This window comes from Cannabis sativa, chromosome 7 (assembly GCF_029168945.1).
Source record: "Cannabis sativa cultivar Pink pepper isolate KNU-18-1 chromosome 7, ASM2916894v1, whole genome shotgun sequence".
Lineage (NCBI taxonomy): Eukaryota > Viridiplantae > Streptophyta > Magnoliopsida > Rosales > Cannabaceae > Cannabis > Cannabis sativa.
Window position 1 is genome coordinate 14,678,537 of NC_083607.1, and position 22,512 is coordinate 14,701,048.

Below are 22,512 nucleotides of genomic sequence, written 5' to 3' on the forward strand. Positions count from 1 at the left end.
GGCCCAATGGGCCAGTGAAAGCCCAAATACAATATGTAGAGTTATGAAAGGAGAACACAAGCTCACCTCGATCTAGAGAGCTCAACAACAAACGACACCGCCATTGCTGGCGCGTCCTCCACTGCCGAAACCTAACACCGCCGTCGCGTTATGCCTCTGACTGTCGACTTTTAATACTGGTCGCGCCGAGATATGTAGTGATAATCAATGTCTTTGACTTCTCAACATTGATTTCGAAGTCTTTCAATGGTGAGATACAAATTATTTCATCTTTTAATCGAGTTATTTATTTTTCAAAATTTTAATGGATGCCCTTTGAATATAGTGTAGAAGAACATTTTAAATAAAGCATGTCATACCAAATGTTTGTTGGAATGATTAACTGAATAGAAGATTGCTTTGAATGATTCTGTTGAACTTATAGTTTTCTTAAGCTATTTGTTATAGATCTTTAGCATACAAATGTTGAATTGAATGGTTTTGTACATTTTGATATATTCTGTATGACTATGGTAGGTAACCATCTTGATGAACTGTAGTTAATTCGTTGTATTTTTATAAATGGTTGAAGTCTCAAGAAATCTAAGAGTGACCAGTTGTTATTTAGTTGGAATTCTAATATATGATTTGAGTGACTTTGAGGAGAAACAAATTAATGAACTGAATTAAAAGAATTCACAATTCATTATAGCTATGATATTTTTGCTGATATACGCCTTATCTGTAGTTTGATTGCTCCTGTTTTTCCTTTTCATGAATTACTTTGTGTGAGAAAAGTAAGAAAAAAGGTAAAGTTGGATGACTCATAAAAGCATATTGTAATGGTGCCAAACATAATAAATTATTTCCTCAGTTTCCTTATACTTTTCTTCCCTGCCATAACCTAAAATCCAAGCTTGAAACATAGCCTTGGGCAATACAATTATGGCATGAGTGTGTAATATTTTTGTCTTGTTCATTCATCAGTGAGACCAAAACACAGCATTTTGAAAGTTCTGTTTCATCACTGCGGCTGCTCAATTGACGAAGGGGACAACCAGTGAGAGAAATCGGAAAGATGGGAAGATTAGCAGTTGCAGTGATGGTGAGCTTGTGGGTGATTCCCATTTCTATCCTCGTCAATCGTATTGTGCCCGAACCCTACATGGTAGCACTAATAATAATTGTTCTTGAAGTTAATTTTTTCTTTTTTTTGCCTGAAAAAACTTAAGGCCCCATAATTTCTAATTTGTAGGACGAGATATTCCACATGCCTCAGGCTCAGCAGTACTGCAAAGGAAATTTCAGAAGCTGGGATCCAATGATTACCACTCCTCCTGGCCTGTAAGAATCTTATCTTTTCTTCCTTTCCCAAATTTAATTTTAGTTCCAGTTTCTGTTTTATATTCTTATATACTGCTCTCTTCAGCTAGATGCATGAGAAAACTGATTTTAAGAAACCCAAGCAGTCAACTTTTAGGTTTCTTATAACAAATGCTGAAAGAGAATTACTAGCTACAAGAGACATTTGGAATCAATTCAGTCCTGTAATTGTAGAAAGGAAAATAGCTGCATTTCGAGTGACCATATATAACAAGCATTGGTGTCAAAAATAGGAATTTTATGCTATTGGAATTGGAATATTATAACTTCATGTTTCCCCTTTACTGATCTTTTGTTCTAGTTTACAACTTGCTTGTACATGTCTTTGATTCTCTTGCAAAGTTGAGAAACTAGTTTCAGTATTGAATTCAACGCCTTAGTGATTCATCGTGCCGGTAGGGATTTGAATTTTAAATGTGAATATTAATACTACTGCAGGTACTATCTTTCACTTGCCCATGCTACTTTTCTGTTTCCAGGCTTGTCATACATAAATGGAGCCTCCTCAATTTTTGAAGTGTGCTCCCCTGTGATCCTTCGATCTGTAAATGGTGTTTTGGCAGTAATATGCAGTATTCTTCTGTATGAGATCATAACCCTGTTGAGACCAGCCCTTGATGATAGAAAAGCTACATTTTATGCTGTTGTCCTTTCCATGTATCCTCTCCATTGGTTCTTTACATTTCTCTACTATACAGATGTAGCGTCACTTACTGCTGTGCTTGCTATGTATCTTGCTTGTTTGAGGAAGAGTTACTGGTTCAGCGGATTGGTAAATGAGTTAAAAAAAACTTTGTGTCCCAAAATTCTAAATATTCTATACTGTTGGTAAATTTATCCGCAGCCATTCACTTCATTTGGTATTAGTGCACTGTCCATGACTTCTTGAAGTCAAGTGCTGACGTATTCCATTTCTCACTGCAGCTTGGTGCCATGGCAGTGGCCATTCGACAAACAAATATTATATGGATGCTTTTTGTTGCATGCAGTGAGATCATAAATATTACTTTAGGCCACCAAAGAGATAAAATAGACATTGATGATGCCAGTGTCTCCATCAGGAAAAATAGTCAGCAGGCTCCTGAAAATAATGCCATTTTGAGCTCAAACCTGAGAAAGAGAATTATCAGTAGTAAATTAGATACTGGTGCACAGTCAACTCACACTAGAAGTTCTACGTCAAGAATAAGCACACCAGGTTTGATTTTATATATTTTTAGACCTCACATTAACATAACAATTCACACAATCCGTTTTCTCTGTGCAATGGAAAATCGGAATGCTTGCTCTGTAACTTGCCAAGTTAGCACTAATGTTAAATGTCTTGAATTTGTGTTTTACAGTGTTCTTGGCATTTTTGGTTACTTTGACTGCAGGATTGGTTGATGATATTATTGCTGTATGTTTAACAAGTTTGCATATGAAGAAGAAGCTTTTTGTTGCTTTTTCCCCCTTTATTATCTTATTGGTAGCATTTGTTGCTTTTGTCCGCTGGAATGGGAGTGTAGTTCTTGGTAAATCTCTTACCACATCTTTTAATAACATTTTCACATGTAAATTCTATTGTTTTTTTACTCTGGCTCAGTATTGCAGGTGCTAAAGAAGCTCATGCTGTTTCATTACATTTTGCACAAATCTTGTACTTCGGTATATTTTCTGCTCTTGTTTTGGCTCCGCTCTATTTCAGTTTTGAAGAAACCATAAATTTTTTCCAGTCATTCTGGAAGAATAGGCCCCACAGTTTCTTTCAAGCAATTTTGGCACTTATTGCTGGCTTCATCTCTGTTCATTTCTTCAGGTCAGGCCCATTTAACGTGCTTGATCACTTTTTCAGTATTTACTCATTTATTTTCAAAGTCTAGTTGAGCTCATTTTTTTTTGTTCATATAGAATTCTTGCATAAGATCCATTGATCCTTATCCCTGTAGTTGTAACTTGTGCTCTCATGTTATAATATTGACCTATACTATGATAATACTTTCTTTTGTAATGTAAACTATGATAATACCGTATATGATTCCAATCAAGATTATGTTGTAACTTTCTCATCTGATGTTTTTACCTGCTATTCATTTCAAGCACCCATGTGATGGTTATCATACTAAGTGTGATGCAAAATTTTGACTATTGCAGCATCGCTCATCCATATCTTCTTGCTGATAATCGGCACTATACCTTCTATCTATGGCGGAAGATCATCAAAGCTTATTGGCCAATGAAATACCTCCTGGTCCCGCTATATGTGTATTCGTGGCTTTCCATCTGCACTAGATTGGGTTAGAAGAAGTTTTACTGAAAATGTTGATATGGTTATTGTACAATTCGTCGATATAGTGTAGATAAATTATTGTTTCTCCTATGGCAGGGAAAGTTCAGAGGAAGATTTGGGTGTTGGGATATTTTTTGGCCACTGCTGCAGTTCTGATTCCTGCTCCACTGATTGAGTTCAGATACTACACCATCCCATTCATTTTCTTGATACTTCATTCCCATAATAATGATATCCAAAGCTGGGTTCTGATGGGATTTTTGTATGTGGCCCTTAATATTTTCACAATGATCATGTTCTTGTATAGGCCATTCCACTGGGACCATGAGCTTGGGACCCAGAGGTTTATATGGTAGAAGAAATAGAATGGTCTTGAATGCTTTTTCAATAACTTTCAGTTAGACACATTTACTAAACTCTTTCCATATATATAAATTGTAATAGTTCAAATGATGTAGTATACATAACAGTTGTTATAGAGTCATGTTATTCAAATATTGTACGGTTTGGTGAATCTAATTTTGAAAAGGGTACAATATTTGAATACCATGACTCTACAACAATATTTGAAATCATTTTTGTATTAATCTAATTTTGAAATCTTTAATAAAAAAAACTGAAAACCGTTGATTAAATTAAAGTGTGAAAGAGGTGTCAAAAAAAGTGTTATAGAGGAAAAAGAAAATGAATACATATTGGATCAAGTCCTAGCATTAAGCTAGCTCAGTCCAAGACTTTCTTATTTCCTATTTTAGACACAAAATTGTGTAACAGAAAAAGGCTAATAAATATAAATACCAATCATGGTAAGAAAAAAGCGAGATGAGAGATTGGTTGTCCAAGTTAGCGAGAGAGAGATCCTGAGAAGAAAAAAGAGATTGCGTATTGTGACATGGAATCTTGAGACTTTGTAACTGGATTTACCATTACTAGTGCAGATTGAGCCCCATATCTATGAGGAAAACTCAAAAGTGGAAGTAGTCTTAGTATTTTGAGGTGAACTTCTATAATTATTGTGTTTGCGTCTCTTACTCAATCTTTTAATTTCTCTTTTGTATTGATTGAATTCATTGTGAATCATGTGTTCTTGTGTGTGGATTTAGTTTGAGACTCTAATGTGTGTTCCTGTGTGTGTGATTCGAAGTTTGTTCTAGCACACCAAACTATTAGAGGAAGGTAAAGGTAGTACTACAGTATCATGATTTATTCAATTTTGACCTTATTTTTTTTTAATTTTGTCTTTGAGTTGGTGTACGGTAAATTCGAAATTGAACTTCCTACATGGTATCAGAGCTGCATGAATCTTAGAAGCAAGAATCGACTAAGAACATTAGAAAGAAGTTGCAAGACTGGAGAGGATTAATATATAAGAACCTGAATTCAATCTAGATGAATTTGTTGATGTCTCATTGGAAATTTTGGATTAGAACCCTCTAACTCTATTTATATTTGACTTACAACCTAATAACATGAGTACAATTAAAGTTGAAATAGATAAGTTTGATGGTACAGAAAATTACAAGATATGGAGAAAGAAGATTCGATCTCTACTGGCTCAACATAATCTATTAAGGGTTCTCCCAATTGAGTGGCGAGATGGAACTACAAAGATTCAACATGAGGAATTGTTGGAAACTGCTAATGCTCTGATTATATTCAATCTATCTTACTCAATCATCATATTAATTGACAAGGAAGAAACTCCAACAAAGATTTGGAAAAAACTAGAATAGCAATTTTCAATAGAAATCACTCTCTAACAAGATTTATCAAAATCTTGATGAATTCTTGAGGATACATACCGAATGGGATAACTTAGGAGAGAAAGAGGCTTTGAGTGATGGGAATCAAGCTACATCATCCTCAACTCATTATTAGAATCCTATATAAAAGTAAAAATAACCATCCAATATGGAAGGACTTCCATAACTCTTAAGGAAGTCATATCAACACTCAAATTATAAGATTTGGAAATGAAGACTGACAAGTTAGGAAACTCACTTAGGAAATTCTAATCTATAGGGACGCCACATGTATGATTTTATAAACTAGTTTAATATTATTTTTAAAAATTGTAATAATATTAAAAATTTGACTAAAATAAAACACTAAAAACAGACATCATAACGACAAATGTTCCAGGGATCTCTGTTATAAAAATTTTACAAAAAGATAAAATAAAATGACAAGTCATTTTTTTTTTTTTGTATTTTTACGGAATTTCATACAAAAATCCATATAGCAAATAACAGAACAACTTAAATTGTAATCAAAATTCACATAGTAAACCACGTAAATTTAAAAAAAATATTATATGGGATAATTCTCCTAAAAAAACTCAATAATTTATCTATATATAATTCTCCCATGCAAAAAAAAAAAAAAAAAAAAAACAAAACAAAAAAAAATTACACGTGTTCTGTTGTAATTTTTAAATTTTGTGATTTTTTTTCTCAATTTTTTTTTTATTCTTATTAGTTCTTTTTTTTGAAAAAATTGTTATTAGTTCAACCCGAGTTGGCCGAGATAATGGGGATTGAGGAAGCACTCAGTTGGGTCAAGAGAAAGGGTATTCAAGATGTTGTTATTGAGTTGGATAGTCTACTTTCGATCCAACCCCGGATAGTTGGATAGTCTACTCACGGCCTTGGCGCTGAACCCGGCTTCTGACCCGAACCTGAATCCAACCCCGGATCTTGACCCGACTTAAATAAAATCAAAAAATAAAAATAAAAATGACATTTACAGAATATACTTTTGTTTTCTGTTTTTAAAATTGAAAAATAAAAGTGGTTACCAAAGGCATTTTTATTTTTTAAAAACAAAAATTTTACTTTCATTTTGTGATTAAAAAATTAAAAAACAAAAGTGTTACCAAACGGTACCTATAAAAATATAAAAATTACTTAAATATTTATCATTCTCAAATGTTACGAAGCGCGATATAGTTTCTTAATTCTTATATAAATCTTTTCATCTTCTATATTTTTTTTTTTTGAGATATTCATCTTCTATATTTTAGTAAATTCATAATAATTTTATAACTTTCTTTTTTTTTGATGTGGAATTGTGAAGAATTGAGGAGAGATGGATAGGCATTAGCACGATGCTACACATATTGTAATATTTTCTCATTTGACTCTGATTTGACTTTGTAATAATAATAATAATAATAATAATAATAATAATAATAATAATAATAATAATAATAATTGAGGAGATACAAAAAAAAAACTAGTAAAAGACGTGAGGAGATGTAAACGATATTACGATTAAAATCATTTCTATTTTTCAATTTAATAAATTAATTATGGTAGGAATGCTTATCATTCATTTCCCTACGTAACCGTTTTATAATTAACGAACAAACTTCTCTTTCTCTATTTTTTCTCTCTAAAATTCATTCCATTCACTCAAAATCATTTCTTTTCGTTCCATCTTCAATGTCTCCACAACCGTCTCAGCCACCGCCCCAATGTGCCACCATGGAACGACTCAGGACCTTGACCATGAACTGGGACGCTCTCAAGGACGACGATGACGACGACCGCTTCTTCGAATCTTTCGACCGAATCTCCTCCGCACTCGCAATCGATCTCGACCTCTCTTCTTCTGACGACGATGGCTTCGACGATTGTCGCATGTCCTTCGCCTCCACTGTCTCAACCGCTCGCTCTGCCGATTTCCTACGTAACTTCTCCGATCCCAACACTCCTTCCTCAGCCGTCGTCTCTGTTGCAGGCGCTGCAAACTACGATGTATGGATGGCTGCTCCAGGCTCTATCAAGGAGCGTCGTAAACGGTTGCTTCAGGGAATGGGATTGGCAGCGGAGAAGGATCTATTGAGGGTTAGCAGCATTGTCGTCGCGGCTAAACCGGAAAACAATGCTGCAACCTGCTCCGACGTTGATCCTAAACAAGACCCTTCGCCTTCAGCTTCATCTTCTCCGTCTTCGCCGTCTCCTCAATTTCCGGTTGTGCTTGTGAGGTCTCGTTCGGATAGTGATATCGAGTCTTTTACCCTCGAGAAACTACGGCTGCAAGATATGATCGGTATGAATTCAAAACAGAGGATCACTAGAACTTACTCAGCCATTTTGGCTCCAAGGGCTCGTATATGCCCTTATGCCGATACGATCCGAGTTTCGCCGAGGGATCATCCGAGTACCATCGTAGGACGTTCGATCAGGCACAGAAATAGTGGTGGTCGTGGTGCTCTGTCTTCATTGGTTTCCTCTAGCAGATTTGGGGCTTTCTTCCTCATCAAGAATTTAGATACAGGGACAGAGTTTATCGTCAATGAATATGGCGAAGATGGGATGTGGAACAGGCTCAGTGACCTTCAAACAGGGAAGCAACTCACCATGGAAGAGTTCGAGAAGTGCGTTGGCTATTCTCCCGTCGTTAAAGAATTAATGCGTCGCGAAAACGTTACCGGCAGCAGAGTTGGCGGGAGTAATAGGAAAGTGGGTATTTCTAATTCTTACATATCAAGGAGTTTGAGGATGAGCAAGAGAAGAGGTGTTGCTCTTCTCAAAAATAGCATAAAGGGTGTGGCTTCTTCTATGAGTGGATTCATTTGTGAGAAAGAAAGGGAGGCTCTGCCACCATTGCCCCCACCGCCTGCTGCAGCTGGGGCTGAGCATAATAAGCCTGCAAAGAACTCCAATACTGCTAGTTCGGATTGGATTAAAGTTCGGCAGACAGGAAAATCTTATAAGGAGTTATCGGCTTTGCATTGTTGTCAAGAGATTCAAGCCCATGAAGGCTCGATCTGGTGTATCAAGTTCAGTATGGATGCCCATTTTCTAGCGAGTGCAGGGGAAGATAGGATAGTTCGAGTGTGGGAAGTGCAGGAGTGTGGGATTATGTCATTGAGAGAGGAAGGGAACGCCAATACGCCCCTTCATCCCTCGATTTGTAACTCGCCGGAGCGGCCACAATCTCTTGCTGATGCTCCTTTGATGCCATCGGAGAGGAGGAAGAAAGGGAAAGGGTCATCTAGTAGAAGAGGTGGCACCAATACCATTCCTGACTATGTTCACGTGCCTGAAACGGTGTTTGCTCTCTCAGACAAACCATTTTGCAATTTCACTGGCCATTTGGATGATGTTCTGGATTTGTCTTGGTCAAGAGATCAGGTATATGTTATGTGAAAAGGTTTCTAATTTCTTTTGTGTTTAACCTGAACTGAACATGAATATTTTTTGTTTGTGATCGATTAACAGTTGCTTCTTTCATCATCAATGGACAAAACCGTTAGACTATGGGATTTAGAAAGCAAGAGCTGTTTAAGAATGTTTGCTCACAACGATTATGGTATGAAATTGGATTGGTTGTGATGTAACATGTTGATTATTTGGTTTGATTTTTGTGTTTCGTTATGGCAGTAACTTGCATACAGTTTAATCCAATGAATGATGACTACTTCATCAGTGGCTCACTTGATGCCAAGGTTAGGATTTGGAACATACCCGATAGACAAGTTGTGGATTGGACTGATCTTCATGAGATGGTTACTGCTGCTTGCTACACCCCTGATGGCAAGGTTCACCTCCCATTTCATTTTACCTACTGTTTTAAAAATGTGTATGAGAAAAAAAAATTTGGTGTCTTGTTTTGAAATCTTTGGTAACATTTTCTCATAATTTGCAGGGTGCTTTTATTGGTTCACACAAAGGTAGCTGTCGCATGTACAGTACAGAAGGTAGGACAAAGAATGTGACTCTCATGGTGTTCCTGAACACCTTAACTATAAGGCTAATTTAGATTTTTGTCATTGATTTTGACATGTACCAAATTATGTCCCCTGGATTTTTTTGATCGTTAAAAATTTTTCTCTAACTATTGAGATTGTTAGATTTAAATATTTTTGCTCAATTATATTAAAAAAAGTCTAACCTGTATGAAAATTAGTAGCACAATTCAATACATATTAAAGTTCAGGGGTATAATTTTGTAAATATTAAAGTTCGGGAGGCACGATTTGTATATGGTCAATCGCTATATTAGCAAAATTAAATGAACTTAGACAAAGTCTTTAAATTCAACAATCCCAATAGTTCAAGAAAAATTTTTAACGACCTGACATTCAAGAGCATAATTTGATACATGTAAAAATTTTGAAATAAAAAATTAACCAAAATATATATTTTATATATATATATATATAATCGATTTAGTTTTGGTTTCATTAATTCATTGGATTGTCTTTGGTGGACCCAGATTGCAAATTGAGTCAAACAAGTCAGGTTGATTTTCAATCCAAGAAGAAATCTCAGGCCAAAAAGATTACAGGTTTTCAGGTAATTACAATAATGTTATAATTTTAATTTATTTCTTCTTTTTTTTTTCAAACTTTTATCTTACACCCAAAAGTGGTATAAATGAACCAGTTTTCTCCCACAAATCCATCTGAATTGCTTGTTACCTCTGCTGATTCTCGGGTAAGAATAGTGGATGGTGCAAACCCAGTTCACAAGTTCAAAGGTACCTCCATTACTCTTACTCAGTTATCTCTGGCCGAATGAAAGAGTAAAAGGATATTATAATTCTAACTCATTTCTTTTGATATTGAACATTTTATATAACAACAAACAGGATTTCGCAATACAAGTAGTCAAATAACAGCAGCATTCACTGAGAATGGGAAATATATCATATCTGCAAGTGAAGACTCTCAAGTATATGTATGGAAGCGTGAAGAGGCTAGGCAACCAGTCTCAGGAAGAAGACCCGTCATTAACACAAGATCATATGAGCATTTCCAATGTAGAGACGTTTCAGTAGCAATCCCATGGCCAGGTACCATCAAAGGCGATCCCCCTTCTGTCCCATTACATCATTCAAAACGCCACTCCAAACGCTATTCAGCCTCACCTTCAGCTCCTGAGTCACCCACTCGAGATGAAGTCTCCTCTGCTGCAGCAGCAGCAGCACCAACAGGTAATAGCAAACGACATTTACCACCATTGCCCAAGAAAGGTACTACTGGTGCCTCTTCGTCGTTGGAGAACAATCAGCCAGAAGAGGAGCTTGGTCAAGTTTCTCAAATGGAATGTGGCTATGTTGGAGAGTCCTTCAATTCCGAAGCAGAGACAATAAGGTATGGTGATTCACCATCTATATCGGCATCAGGTGCAACACCATCTTCCTCATGGTCTTCGTCTTGGCCTTGGTTTGACATTGGTGGTAACCATGGAAGTCAAAGTATCCAAGCAACTGCGTGGGGGATGGTTATTGTGACAGCAGGGCTAGGTGGTGAAATCAAAGCTTATCAGAATTTTGGGTTGCCTCGGAAAGTTGGTCGACAAACCAGTCTTTTTGGAAGCCAAGCATAGTGATTAGTGTGTGCAACAAGTTCTAGGACCATACACAATACAGCAACATACACAACACAATACTCTCGTGTTTTTTCACAGAAACAATTGTAGAGCTAGATATTCAATTAAAATTATATAAATGTAAATCATCATTCAGTTCAGTCTATTTTTTATCAATGAAAACAGAGACAAACATTTGTCCTCTGACCACAGCTCAAGAAACTCACAAGTAAAAACCAAATACCCCTTCTTCTGACCTGAACTTGGCTAAGTTATGCAAAGAATTTCTTCATAATAGTTCGAGGGTTGCAAAAACTTATATTTGCTACCATACTTCTGTTCTGCGAGGAAACTGTTCTTCCTAAACTGAAAGGAGCGTGATATATAATAGACATAATTAAGATTGTTCGTCTCTTCCTTCCATGGCCAAAGGAGAGACAATATTTTTTTTACAGTGCTCATAGACTTGTTCTCTCAAAAGATAATAAATAGCCTTAATGATTGTTACATATAGGGATCACATAAGGATCTGGAAAAGGAGAACTCTAGAAGCATTGCTGCTGCTTCAATCTAAAATAAAATAAAATAAAAACAAAGCATGAAACAAGATGCAACAATCCTCGTATATGCTTAGCAAATCGAGATCACGCTAAACTTGTATTCAAAGACTTGTACTCACTTCCCCCAACAAGATCCAAGCAATTCCCTTGGAAGAAAGTCTGGGAGAGTTCATCCGCTGGATTGTCAGCATTACTCTTAAAAAAACAAACATCACAAGCTTCATTTTAGGGCTTGTCAACATCCTCACTCGATTCAGCAGCCACTTTTCCTGAATTGCGTCCACCCATCCTCCCAAATGAGCCCATAGCTGATAAGCTCTTGAAGCTGCTGCTACCTTCACTAAAATTAGACTTTCTTGATCTCCTCGGCTTTGAAGGACTACTTTCTACTTCTCTCTCATTATTGGTGTTGATGTTTGCAACAACTAGTTGGCTAATACTGCTTCGGCAGAAGGGACACAATGGGGCTGCAGCACATGTTGCCATTAAATGGGGTTTCTTATGGCAGCACAGGGCTAGTAAGCAGTGAGCACACATTTGATGACCACATGGTCTGATCTCAATGGTGCACAGCTGGTCAAAACATATGCAGCAAAGCTCAACCTCGCTAGCCTGTTTCAAATATTTTCCGAAGTTAATACAAAGGAAAAATTATTTTTTTTTTAAATAAAAGGAATATATATAATATTTTTTGGACTTTCCACTTAGGACAAGCATCTCAAGAGAAAATTTTATCCCTCTGTTTTACTAATTAAATGAGGAAAATATAAAAAAACAGCAATTAGCTTCATAAACGGATAAACCCCAAATGCATAAGAGAAAATCCTTAAAAAAATTCTGGTATAATATTTGCTGGATTATGTCTAGCTTGAATTTTGGTAACTGTTTGTATAAGGGTACAGATTTTCTGCTATGGATGTCAACAGGGGGCCTAAAGGAAGAATTCAAACGTATTCAAATGCCTTTAATAAAATACTAACTGTCAAAAAAACAAAAAAGAAAGGGAATTTAGTACATTCACACACTCCTAAACAATATTCAAAAAAGACTTGCACTAAATTTGATTCCAAGTAATCAGTGTTAGATGATTTCAAATAAAAGCAGAAAGAGAACAAATTACCTCAGAGACATTATCATCAATCTCAATATCAGGATTCAAAGGAGATGATTCTGAGACTGCCTCTTTCAATATAGCTTTCTCTCTCTCCAAATTAGCTTCCATTAAGGCCCTCTCTAACAATGCCTTCGCATCTGGATTAAGCTCACTGATGAACTTCAAAGGAGATGGCCATACAAGAGGCTCTGCTGCTGAGGGGTTCAGCAAAGCTGCACAAGCCCGATTCTTGTTCTTCAAAGCAACTGTAAATGGTATTCTCCTGCGATAGTTGAATAGAACATTACTATACAAGTCATCCTGCATAAACTAGTCCACTCTCCATTGTTCCTAATCTGAGTACTTAGTTTTATTATAAATTTATTTTGATTTTACTTATATTTAGTTTTTGGTGGGGTTGTTACGAAATTGCTTTCAATGGCAATTTTTTCTGCTTGAATTAACAATGGACAAAAACAAAGCTTCATTTTTTATATTTTTTATATCAATGTTAAGTCTCTATTTAAGAACAAAATTCTTTTACTTTAAAATAACTAACTTTATCACAATGTTGAGATAGGCAACTGTATTTTCATCTTAAGGATCCCCTCCAATTTAGAGCATAATGTGCAATCATTTATGTATTTGGAATTTTGGTTCAAAGAGGGTACCCAGATGAGTCTAGTTGAAGCCTATTTGCTCCCCATGCAAGCAACTCACGAACACACTCCAAAGAACCTCCACGAGCAGCCAAGTGAAGAGGCGTACTTCCTGGATAGCTGCAAATGGAACTTCCATCAATCTAAATGGATCATGGAAGATCATCACTTGATAAGATAAAACATCCGTATCCACCAACATAGAGTATTACCTATATCCACCGGTAGATGCACATACAAGAGCTCCATGATCTAAAAGGACATGAACACACTCAGATCTTCTTTGACGTGCTGCTAAATGCAGTGGGGTAGCCCCACCTGCATCTCTTATATTAACAAATCTTGCAAATCCCCTGCCATTACCATACAGAAAAAGTCAAATGTTAATCATCTAACCAGGAAAAATAAAAGAAAAATGGGAGAAAACATGTGTGCGAGAAAGAGTATTCACCAAGAATTTGCAACAGGGTCTGAGCGAGCAGCGGAGAGAATGGCTTTCAAGCAATCTGAATGACCATAGTAAGAAGCATAATGCAGACAGGTTCTTCCATTTACGGAATCAAACATCAATATCTAATACATTATACACGCAATCCATGATGATCAGTACTCGATCAATGGCTCTTTTAGCGAAATAATCGTTTAAATGGTAAATACATAACGTATTTGAACTTACATTAGCTCCTGCTTCTATAAGTCTCTGTACACAAGCGATCTTTCCATGCATAGTAGCCAGCATTAATGGAGTCTAAATCAAGCATAGAACAACTCATTAATGACAAAAGTTGCAAATCAATGCAAACAAAACAAAAAAGTATGTTTCTTGATTTCAAAAAGATACACTAACATACTTGTCTCTGACGATTCAGAATGTCTGGGTTACCACACCGATCCAAGATCATGGAAAGAACCTACTTTGTCAACGAAACCAAAAAAAACCCATGTCATTATTTTCCCAAGAAACAAACAAAGCAAAAATCTGTGATCAAGGCCAATCAAGAGAAGAAAAGAAATGAAACCAAAAACTCATCACTCACCTCGAATCGACCATTGGCGGCCGCCACATGCAGTGGAGACAGCTTGCCTCGACCTTTGGTCTGCGCCAATGAGGATCGATCAGCCTCCGCCAGGGCTTCGACGAGCTCAAGTTCACCATCTCTGATAGCTCCAAAAAGAGCATTTTCACGGCGCTCCCTGCAGCTCAAGCCCTGACCCATTTCTCTGTGTAGTCCGAACGTGAAGTCAGCAGTACATGGGAGCGTTTCCCCACACGCCGCTGTCTACGCTGGTGTGGTGGAGTCAGGACCTTTGGTTGAGCTTGAGGTTGAGAGCAAAAGGTAATCTAAGTAATGGGCAGAGAGAAGGGGTTCGTTGGAGCTTGGACTTGCCCGCCGAGATTTCGGGCAGCTGACCGTACCTGCAATCTATTTTATTTATTTATATATTATTATTTTTTAAAATGAGCAATCTATTTTATTTATAAATTTCAAATTTTAGTTTGATTGAAGAGTTAAATATAAGGCTATTTATTCAATGTCAAATATTAACACTATATCTTTATATATTAAAAGTGTCTAACGGCAATTCTTGGTTTAACGATTCTTGGTTTAATTAAACCCATAAAATTAAATAATATTTACGATTAACTTACATATCTCTCTAACAAACTACAATTTTACAAGAATGTCCAAGCTAAAGGTCAGAATGCAGTTCACTTAGCATTGTTAAAATTCATGATTTCTGGTAGGCTGACAGTGGTAGCTTCTTAAGAATACTTGTACACATTAATTTTGATTTTGCTCTGTTTTTAACTCCATATCTAAGATTTCTTCTTGGTAGTGAGAATGTTCCTTCAAGTGTTAGTTATTCTTAATTTTATAATATTTGAACTGGAACAAATGCAACATATATTATAACCTTATTATTATTGTTTCCAATATGTTTTTACTAACATTTGTAGTTTAATTTAAACTCCATTATACTGGACATAAAAGTTAAATTTAAATTTATTATTTAAATCTCTCTAAATTAAATATTATTTATTTTTGATTCATTTATTTCCTTCCGAACTCATAATGTAATACTTAATATAAAACATAGCATACGTACGATGCACGTAACAATATACTAGTTAATTAATAAAAAAGGCATCCAATCTCATTCATCCATATTACCTTTATATTATTTTATGTTATTATTATTATTTTACTTTGTTATTATTTTATTATTTGAGTCTCTTTCTTTGTCAAAAAAATGGAGTTCATTTCACACATGACTCATTTCTTTTATTTTATTGCAGTTTTTAAAAATTTCTTTTTCTTAAAGCAAATTTTCAACACATTTTTCTCATAATGTTGGCAGTCAACTTTTTGTGTTTTTCTTTTTGTTATGTTTTCCCTTTCTAGCCGCCACATAATTTTCATGAATCATGGACTTAATATCTTTTCTTAAAGGATCATTGAAATAATTTGAATAGTAGTTTTTTTTTTAAGAAGTAAATTTGAATTCCTATACTTCCATTACCTAAAATTTTTTCTCCTAAATGTGAAGTTATTAAAATTGGTAATATAGGACCATTTTACCAATTTTCCTAAACTACTCCTCTCATTTGTAATCAGCCTCTCTCTTCCTCTCTCTTCGTCTCTCTCAGCCGAACACCAAACCCACACCAAACCCAAAAAACCCACACAGTCGGACGAAGAACTCGCAACCCCAACGTTGAGCACACACTCGGACCAACTCGCAACCCCGACCCACTCTGAAAATGTCAAAGGTATGTGGTTTTTTTTTTGTTTTTTTTTAGAAAGGATTTAAAGATTTATTTTGTTTGAGATTGTTTGTGAGATATTATTGGTTAGATTTAAGTTTTATTGTGAAAATGGGATTCGGATCCGTGAAAATCGGATTCTGACTGTGAAAATAGCCTTCGGATCTGGTGAAGAAGGCCGGCCCGATGGGGTGCAGGTCGGTCCGATGGTCCGATTGTGGGTCTGAGTATGGGTCCGATGGTGCCTTTGGGGTCGGGTCTGATGGTACGATTTAAGGGGTCCGATGGGTGGGGGTTCGGAGTGATCTGTATGGGCAGGGAGTTATGTCCGATGGGTCCGATTGGACCGATGGGTCCGATGGGTACCCTATCGGGCCAATCGGACCCGAGATAATTTTTTTTTTTAAAATATTAATGATTTAGTAATTGTTTTAGGTATTAATTTATTATTATATTATTTAGTGATTGTTTTAGGTATTAATTTATTTTTAATGACTTAATAAGTATTTTTTAATTAATTATTGTTAAGTAATAATTTTTAATTTATTATTAATTATTAATTATTGTTTTAATTTTTATTGTTTTATTAATTATTATTTTAGTATTAATTATTAATTATTGTTTTAGTATTAATTATTAATAAGTATTTAGTGATTGTTCTATTTTTTTTTTTGATTAATAATTGTTTTATATTATTTATTAATTATTGTTTTATTATTAATTATTAATTTTTGTATTAATTTTTTATTATTTTATTAATTATTGTATTTTTATTAATTATTAATTAATGTTTTATTATTAATTATTGTATTAATTTGTATTGTGTTATTATTTATTATTTTTTTTACTAATTATTAGTTATTAATTATTAATTTTTATTAATTATTTAATTATTAATTATTAATTATTGTATTAATTTGTATTGTTTTATTAATTATTATTTTTTTACTAATTATTAATTATTAATTATTAATTATTAATTTGTATTAATTATTAATTATTGTTTTATTATTAAATATTAATTTTTGTATTTATTTTTATTGTCTTATTAATTTTTTATTATTTATTGATTATTGTTTTATTATTAATGATTAATTATTGTATTATTTTTTATTGTTTTATTAATTATTAATTATTGTTATATTATTATTTTTTTATTGTTTTATTAATTATTGTTTTTTTATTAATTATTGTTTTATTATTAATTATTGTATTATTTTTTATTGTTTTAATAATTTTTAATTATTTTTTTATTTTTTATTGTTTTTTTAATAATTAATTATTGTTTTATTAATTATTGTTTTATCTTTTATTGTTTATTACTTATGAATTATTGTTTTAGTATAAATTAGTAATTTTTTTTTTTTAATTTTTATTGTTTTATTGATTATTGTTTAATTATTAATTATTAATTATGAATTATTGTTTTATTTTTTATTGTTTTATCAATTATTGGTTATGGTTTTATTATTAATTATTTATCGTTGTTGGTTTTTTTTTTTTTTCAAGAAACTGCACATCTTATAATTCCAGTGTCGGACCACTACACATGTCGTGTCACATGGCGCGGGGGTAGTTACTACTACCCGAAGATTAAGGTTAAATTTGAAGAATTCAACCTATGAGACAGAGTGAGGGAATCCCCTTTCAAAAAATTTTCGAGAGAGCGCCCATCCAATTTTAAGGAGCATTTTTTCATCAATTGATGCTTCACAAAATAAAATCTGACAAGCCGGACGAGGTGCATTTCTATGAGGGAAGGAAGAGATGTAGATTTGGGAGGGTGGAGTTCGGCTTGGTCACCGGGTTAAACTTGTTGCCCGGCCCTACTGAGGAAGACATCAAACAAAATGGAAGCTCTGACCGGTTGATTCAGGAATATTTCAACGGTAGTGCTTCGATCAGCTTCGGCCAACTGCGCAGAGTTTTTGAGAGCTGCACAGAAGCTGATGATGTCTACAAGTTGGGGATGGCCTTGTTTGTTATGGGCGTCCTCACTGGTAAGGAGGAGAAGACTGTCGTTCCTCCTTTTGTGATAAGAATGGTTGATAACCTTCCATTCTTCTACGAGTACCCCTGGGGAAAGATTTCTTACACCAAGCTGATGGAAACTTGTAACAAGGATTACTTGGATGTGAATAATAAGATGTTGAAAAAGATTGAGAAGGGAGTCACTCAGAAGGAGGCAAAATACTCAGCCTACGGCTATGCTGCAGCGTTGCAGTATTGGGCATACGAGGCCATATTACAGCTGGGCAACGAGTATGCAGTGAGGAGGTCGCATCGCTTTCCGAGAATGGTCAACTGGGAGAGTAAGCCGAACACTACACTCGGGAAGGATGAAGTGACCAGATTATTTGCTAAAAATGTAAGTTTGTTACGCTTTATGTTGAATTCATGTTAATTTCCATATATTATATTAATATATTTGTTATATTTTTCAGTTGACAGTGTACTCCATGTTATGTCCTCGGCCGAACAAGATTGAGTTTGTGAGTTACATAACCGGGGGTCAGCCTCCGTTATTTGTTGACTTGGAGGAACTTGTGTTGGGTGAGGATGGGCAACCAACACAGGATGCTTTGCGAAGCCAGGCCGAAAAGCTTGCCTCCACATTGGAAGAACAAGCGGAGGCAGCCCGAATATTTAAAGACTCTACACCACCTCCACCATCTCCACCACGTGCACCGCCTGCAATTCCAGATGGGTCTAGTGTTGACCCATCTCCAGCTTCAGTTCCTGATGGGTCTGGTGTTGACCCACTTGCAGCATCACAGGATCCTCCTGTTCCCCCGTCAGTTCTATTCCCAGCACCTCAGAGGCTCGCGATCCAGTATACCCTGCCATTTTGGCAAGGTTGGAGACTGGGGAGAGGGGGCAGGCCGCTCTGCTAAGAGGACAAACAGCGATTATGGATCAGTTGAAGACCATAATGATGCTCCTGCAAGATCCTGGAAGGCCGGCAGCAAATTCACAGCCACAGCCACAGCCACAACCGGAAGAGGAGGCTCGGACACCGGAAGATGACTTCATTCTCCCAAATGATTACCAGATGATGATGACATGTTCTGTACACCTGAGAAGACGAATATCACCAGCATCGGGGATACTCAGGATTCTGAGGTGCAGGTGTTAGAGACAACTCCAGAAGTCATGGAGAACCGGAGGAAGAGAAGGCGGCCTAGGTGGTTCGCTGAGTACACTGAAATGAAGAAGAAGGCTAGGGCTACTTCGACACTCGTGAATGCGGACCCACTTAGAGTGGTTGATCGGAAGCTGCTCAAGACTTTTCACAATTGGGTACTCGGCCAGATTGGGAATAATTACCCGAGAGAGTGCTTCACCGGTCGATACCATTTGTCTTGGTTCCTCGAACTGCATACTCCGAAGTTTTGGCTTGGCAACGATGTAAGTTTTTAAGACTTTTTTACTGCTTTTGCTTTTAAAGACTTTATCTAACTCTTTTTTATTTAATCTCTGACATATTTAATTTTCATGTTTTAGCATTTGGATGCGGCATTCCATTTGATGAGGAGGCGGCAACACTTTTATCCCGAGGCCTACCCAAATAGATGTATCATAATGCCGTGTATTTTCTCAGCAGGAGTTATTGCTCGGTGGGAAGCTGCGGGTGATGAGCAGGCTAACTATCAGTGGGACGAGAGCATATTAGATTTGATTCGAGGGGATGAAAGTCAATTCTTGGCCAGTTGGAAGAACAAGGAGAGAATATATATGGCCCTCTACTTCAATGGAACAAAGCATTGGGTGGCACTAGAGGTAGATCTGGATCATTGGTTGTTGAACATATTTGACTCGAGCCTCGGATCGATTTCCCCGAACGAATTGAAGCGTCACCTGGCAATGTGGGAAAATTACTACCAAATTTGCTGCTGCAGGCTGGCCTATTCGAGAGTCATGACATGATCCTCGTGCCTCAACTTACTGTTGGGTTTTATGCCCTAAATAAAACTCATTTCATATAATCAGATTTACTTATTAATAAAGATCAGAAATAACATTTTATGTTGCATGGTTCACATGAATTATTTCATGATTATATGTATATAATGTATGAATTCTTTTTAAGTCCAGAACATATGAGTTGGTTAAAGATTATAGTGTTGTCAGCACAGTGGAATATAATCTTAAATTATATGTTCAAAAGTTGATTCCCTGATTTGTCAGAACACTGGATTTAGACTGACATGGTATAATCAGCGATAGGTATTCTTACACCTTGGAAAAGTGTTATGTCCTTTCCAGGACATTGGCAAAGTTTACCAGTATCGGATGTATGGAGTATACATTGGAAGGGACCGATATTGAACTTTGATTAGATATGTTAAAACTTACCGTAATATCTATTTAATTCAATATCACCTGTTGATCCTAGATCAAATAATCTCAATCCTGATATGGTTAGGCTTAATTTCAAGAGTGTTACTCGTGTTCTTTGATTTGTTAGTTAAGCCTAGTTTTGTATCAGGGTGATACGTACATTTTGGGAACATGGTAATGCAATTGAATGGGAGCGCTAACATAAATATGGAATCTATAGCTTCTATTTGGCAAATAGAAGTAAAGGATGATTTCCTTCGAGCTTAACCAAACGAAGATAAATGGTGGAGATCTCATTTCACTTAGGTGAAATATCATTTATACAGGGTTAAGTGTTTTAAGGATAAAATACATTGTAGGGTGTTACGGTAATTTAATCCTGTACAGTGTAAATCATCTATATAGAGGATCATTGATCACATTAGGGTTATAACAATGGATAACTGATGACGTGTCTATATCGTGGAACATATAGAACGTTTCTATATGACTGAGAGTGCAATTCCAAGTTCTAAGTGTGGATTCAATGAGGAATTAATAAGTTAGGGAATTTACTTGGTAAATTCGGTTCGACTTATTGGAAGCTCGGTTATATAGACCCATGGTCCCCATACTAGTTGAGGCCATACTGCTTGTAAGACTCAGTTAATTGATTTTAATTAATCAATTATAATTCTAAAAGTTAGACTATGTCTACTTTATGAATTCTCACAGTTTAAGGATGAAATCGTAAAGAAAAGGGTTTCTAGGCTTAATTATTAATTGAGAGACTTTGCGTGTCTAATTAATAATTATTTTAAATGACAATATTATTTAATAATCTATTTTAGTTATTAAATAATTAGTTTTGGCATTTAAATGATTAGAATTGGAAAAATGGCATTTTTGGAGAAATAGAAATAAAATTGAGGAAACTGCAAAATCCAAGTGAGGCCCATTTCCCTCTATGGGCCGAGCACTCCTTTGTGTTTCCCAATTATTATTTTTATTTTTTAATTGCCATGTAATTGCTAATCAAAGCCTAGCTATAATAGGAAAGTGGTGGATCACACTAAATAAGGCAGTTAATTGATTACACAGTAATTAAGGAAACTGTTTTATTTGGAAAGTTGTGCTCTCCCTTTTCCCTATATAAAGGAACCTTGCTCTCTTCTCTTGCATGGATGATGAGCCACGAAATTGAGAGAGAAAAATAGAGAGAAATTTCGAAATCCTTGTGAGATGAGTAGTGCCCACACACATCAAGTGGTAACTCAATCATAGTATGGAAGACTATGGAATTTCTGCATCAAAGAAGGAGAAAAGAAGATCCAGGTTCAGATCTTGGTGATGCTCTGCTACAGAAAGGAATCAAGGGCTAGAGATCTGAACGGAAGGAGTCATATTATTCCACTGCACCCACTGTAAGGTTTTCTAACTTTATATGTGTTTATTTTCATTGTTTTAGAATTCATATTAGGTTGTTAATCCAACATACTTGTTAGTAAATCTAGATCCTGGTAAAATAATTTCCAACAACTGGCACCAGAGCCATGGTAATGATTCACTTTCATGTAATATGAATTAAAACGATGATTGCATGTTTCTGTGTTGATTTGGATGGCTTCATGTTGGTTTATGTGTTGTTTGATGAATGTTGATGTTGTACAGTTTCGTTTTCCATGAAAAATATTTTATTTGGATTCCTTGTGAAAAATTAAGCAATTTTGGTTTTTACGGAACTTGATTCCGATAAAAATTGAGAAAGATATGAATTTTGGAAGTTTGGAAATCATGGTTGCTGCATGCAGCCTTTCCTGGCAGTTCCCACAAATTGCGAATTTTTGAGGTTTTTTCCCTAAAAATCCAATTTTTTCATGGGATTGTTTCCCAAAATTCATTTTTCCTTTCTTAAATATTTCTAAATTGAAATGTTTCCAATTTTAAATATTTTCAATTTGGAATTTTTCCAATTTTAAATATTTCTATTTTGGATTGTTTCCAATTTTTAAATATTTCCTATTATGGTCAGATTTAAAAATTTGTTAACTTCTTTAATATTTATTTATTATTTAATTATAAGATTAGATATTTTGATATTTAAGATATTTTAAATTAAAAGATAACTTTGTCTTTTTATTTAAAATATTATATTAAAAT

The 22,512-nt window shown here is 35.2% G+C and overlaps 4 protein-coding genes across 5 annotated transcripts; 3 read left to right on the top strand and 1 right to left on the bottom strand.

Moving 5' to 3' along the window:
* Positions 1-107: 107 nt before the first annotated feature.
* LOC115697328 (dol-P-Glc:Glc(2)Man(9)GlcNAc(2)-PP-Dol alpha-1,2-glucosyltransferase) lies at positions 108-4,081 on the top strand. 2 transcript variants are annotated; one of them, XM_030624281.2, is made up of 9 exons: positions 108-249; positions 967-1,147; positions 1,235-1,323; positions 1,801-2,134; positions 2,287-2,560; positions 2,706-2,876; positions 2,956-3,160; positions 3,496-3,638; positions 3,728-4,081. In XM_030624281.2, the coding sequence occupies exons 2-9, from the start codon at positions 1,058-1,060 to the stop codon at positions 3,985-3,987; spliced, it is 1,566 nt and encodes a 521-aa protein (XP_030480141.1). In that variant the 5' UTR covers positions 108-249; positions 967-1,057; the 3' UTR covers positions 3,988-4,081. The 2 variants fall into 2 exon arrangements, with proteins under 2 accessions (XP_030480141.1, XP_030480143.1); XM_030624283.2 differs by having other exon boundaries at positions 2,739-2,876.
* Positions 4,082-6,897: 2,816 nt separating this feature from the next.
* On the top strand, positions 6,898-11,157 carry LOC115697269 (uncharacterized). The gene is made up of 7 exons (XM_030624202.2): positions 6,898-8,772; positions 8,860-8,950; positions 9,022-9,179; positions 9,287-9,338; positions 9,857-9,936; positions 10,027-10,120; positions 10,232-11,157. Exons 1-7 carry the CDS (start codon positions 7,075-7,077, stop codon positions 10,969-10,971), a joined length of 2,913 nt encoding a protein of 970 aa, XP_030480062.1. The 5' UTR covers positions 6,898-7,074; the 3' UTR covers positions 10,972-11,157.
* A 158-nt stretch (positions 11,158-11,315) lies between these two features.
* Positions 11,316-14,760, bottom strand: LOC115697270 (putative E3 ubiquitin-protein ligase XBAT31). Its single transcript, XM_030624203.2, has 8 exons — positions 14,303-14,760; positions 14,117-14,176; positions 13,942-14,013; positions 13,717-13,838; positions 13,478-13,618; positions 13,278-13,385; positions 12,634-12,889; positions 11,316-12,125 (listed from the first exon to the last, which is right to left on the bottom strand). The coding sequence occupies exons 1-8, from the start codon at positions 14,480-14,482 to the stop codon at positions 11,739-11,741; spliced, it is 1,326 nt and encodes a 441-aa protein (XP_030480063.1). The 5' UTR covers positions 14,483-14,760; the 3' UTR covers positions 11,316-11,738.
* A 2,804-nt stretch (positions 14,761-17,564) lies between these two features.
* On the top strand, positions 17,565-21,261 carry LOC133029336 (uncharacterized). The gene is made up of 2 exons (XM_061101864.1): positions 17,565-18,400; positions 18,477-21,261. Exons 1-2 carry the CDS (start codon positions 17,738-17,740, stop codon positions 18,924-18,926), a joined length of 1,113 nt encoding a protein of 370 aa, XP_060957847.1. The 5' UTR covers positions 17,565-17,737; the 3' UTR covers positions 18,927-21,261.
* The last annotated feature ends 1,251 nt before the right edge of the window (positions 21,262-22,512 follow it).

Bases quoted from the DNA above. Each gene is read 5' to 3' on its own strand.
- LOC115697328 (XM_030624281.2), top strand. From the start codon at position 1,058: ATGGGAAGATTAGCAGTTGCAGTGATGGTGAGCTTGTGGGTGATTCCC. The intron at 1,148-1,234 runs GTAGCACTAATA...TCTAATTTGTAG, and splicing joins TTGTGCCCGAACCCTACATG to GACGAGATATTCCACATGCC. The intron at 2,877-2,955 runs GTAAATCTCTTA...TCAGTATTGCAG, and splicing joins GAATGGGAGTGTAGTTCTTG to GTGCTAAAGAAGCTCATGCT.
- LOC133029336 (XM_061101864.1), top strand. From the start codon at position 17,738: ATGCTTCACAAAATAAAATCTGACAAGCCGGACGAGGTGCATTTCTAT. The intron at 18,401-18,476 runs GTAAGTTTGTTA...TATATTTTTCAG, and splicing joins CCAGATTATTTGCTAAAAAT to TTGACAGTGTACTCCATGTT.
- LOC115697270 (XM_030624203.2), bottom strand. From the start codon at position 14,482: ATGGGTCAGGGCTTGAGCTGCAGGGAGCGCCGTGAAAATGCTCTTTTT. The intron at 14,014-14,116 runs GTATGTTAGTGT...TGCTTGATTTAG, and splicing joins TTCTGAATCGTCAGAGACAA to ACTCCATTAATGCTGGCTAC. The intron at 13,619-13,716 runs GTGAATACTCTT...TGGTAATGGCAG, and splicing joins GACCCTGTTGCAAATTCTTG to GGGATTTGCAAGATTTGTTA.
- LOC115697269 (XM_030624202.2), top strand. From the start codon at position 7,075: ATGTCTCCACAACCGTCTCAGCCACCGCCCCAATGTGCCACCATGGAA. The intron at 8,951-9,021 runs GTATGAAATTGG...TCGTTATGGCAG, and splicing joins GTTTGCTCACAACGATTATG to TAACTTGCATACAGTTTAAT. The intron at 10,121-10,231 runs GTACCTCCATTA...AACAACAAACAG, and splicing joins CCCAGTTCACAAGTTCAAAG to GATTTCGCAATACAAGTAGT.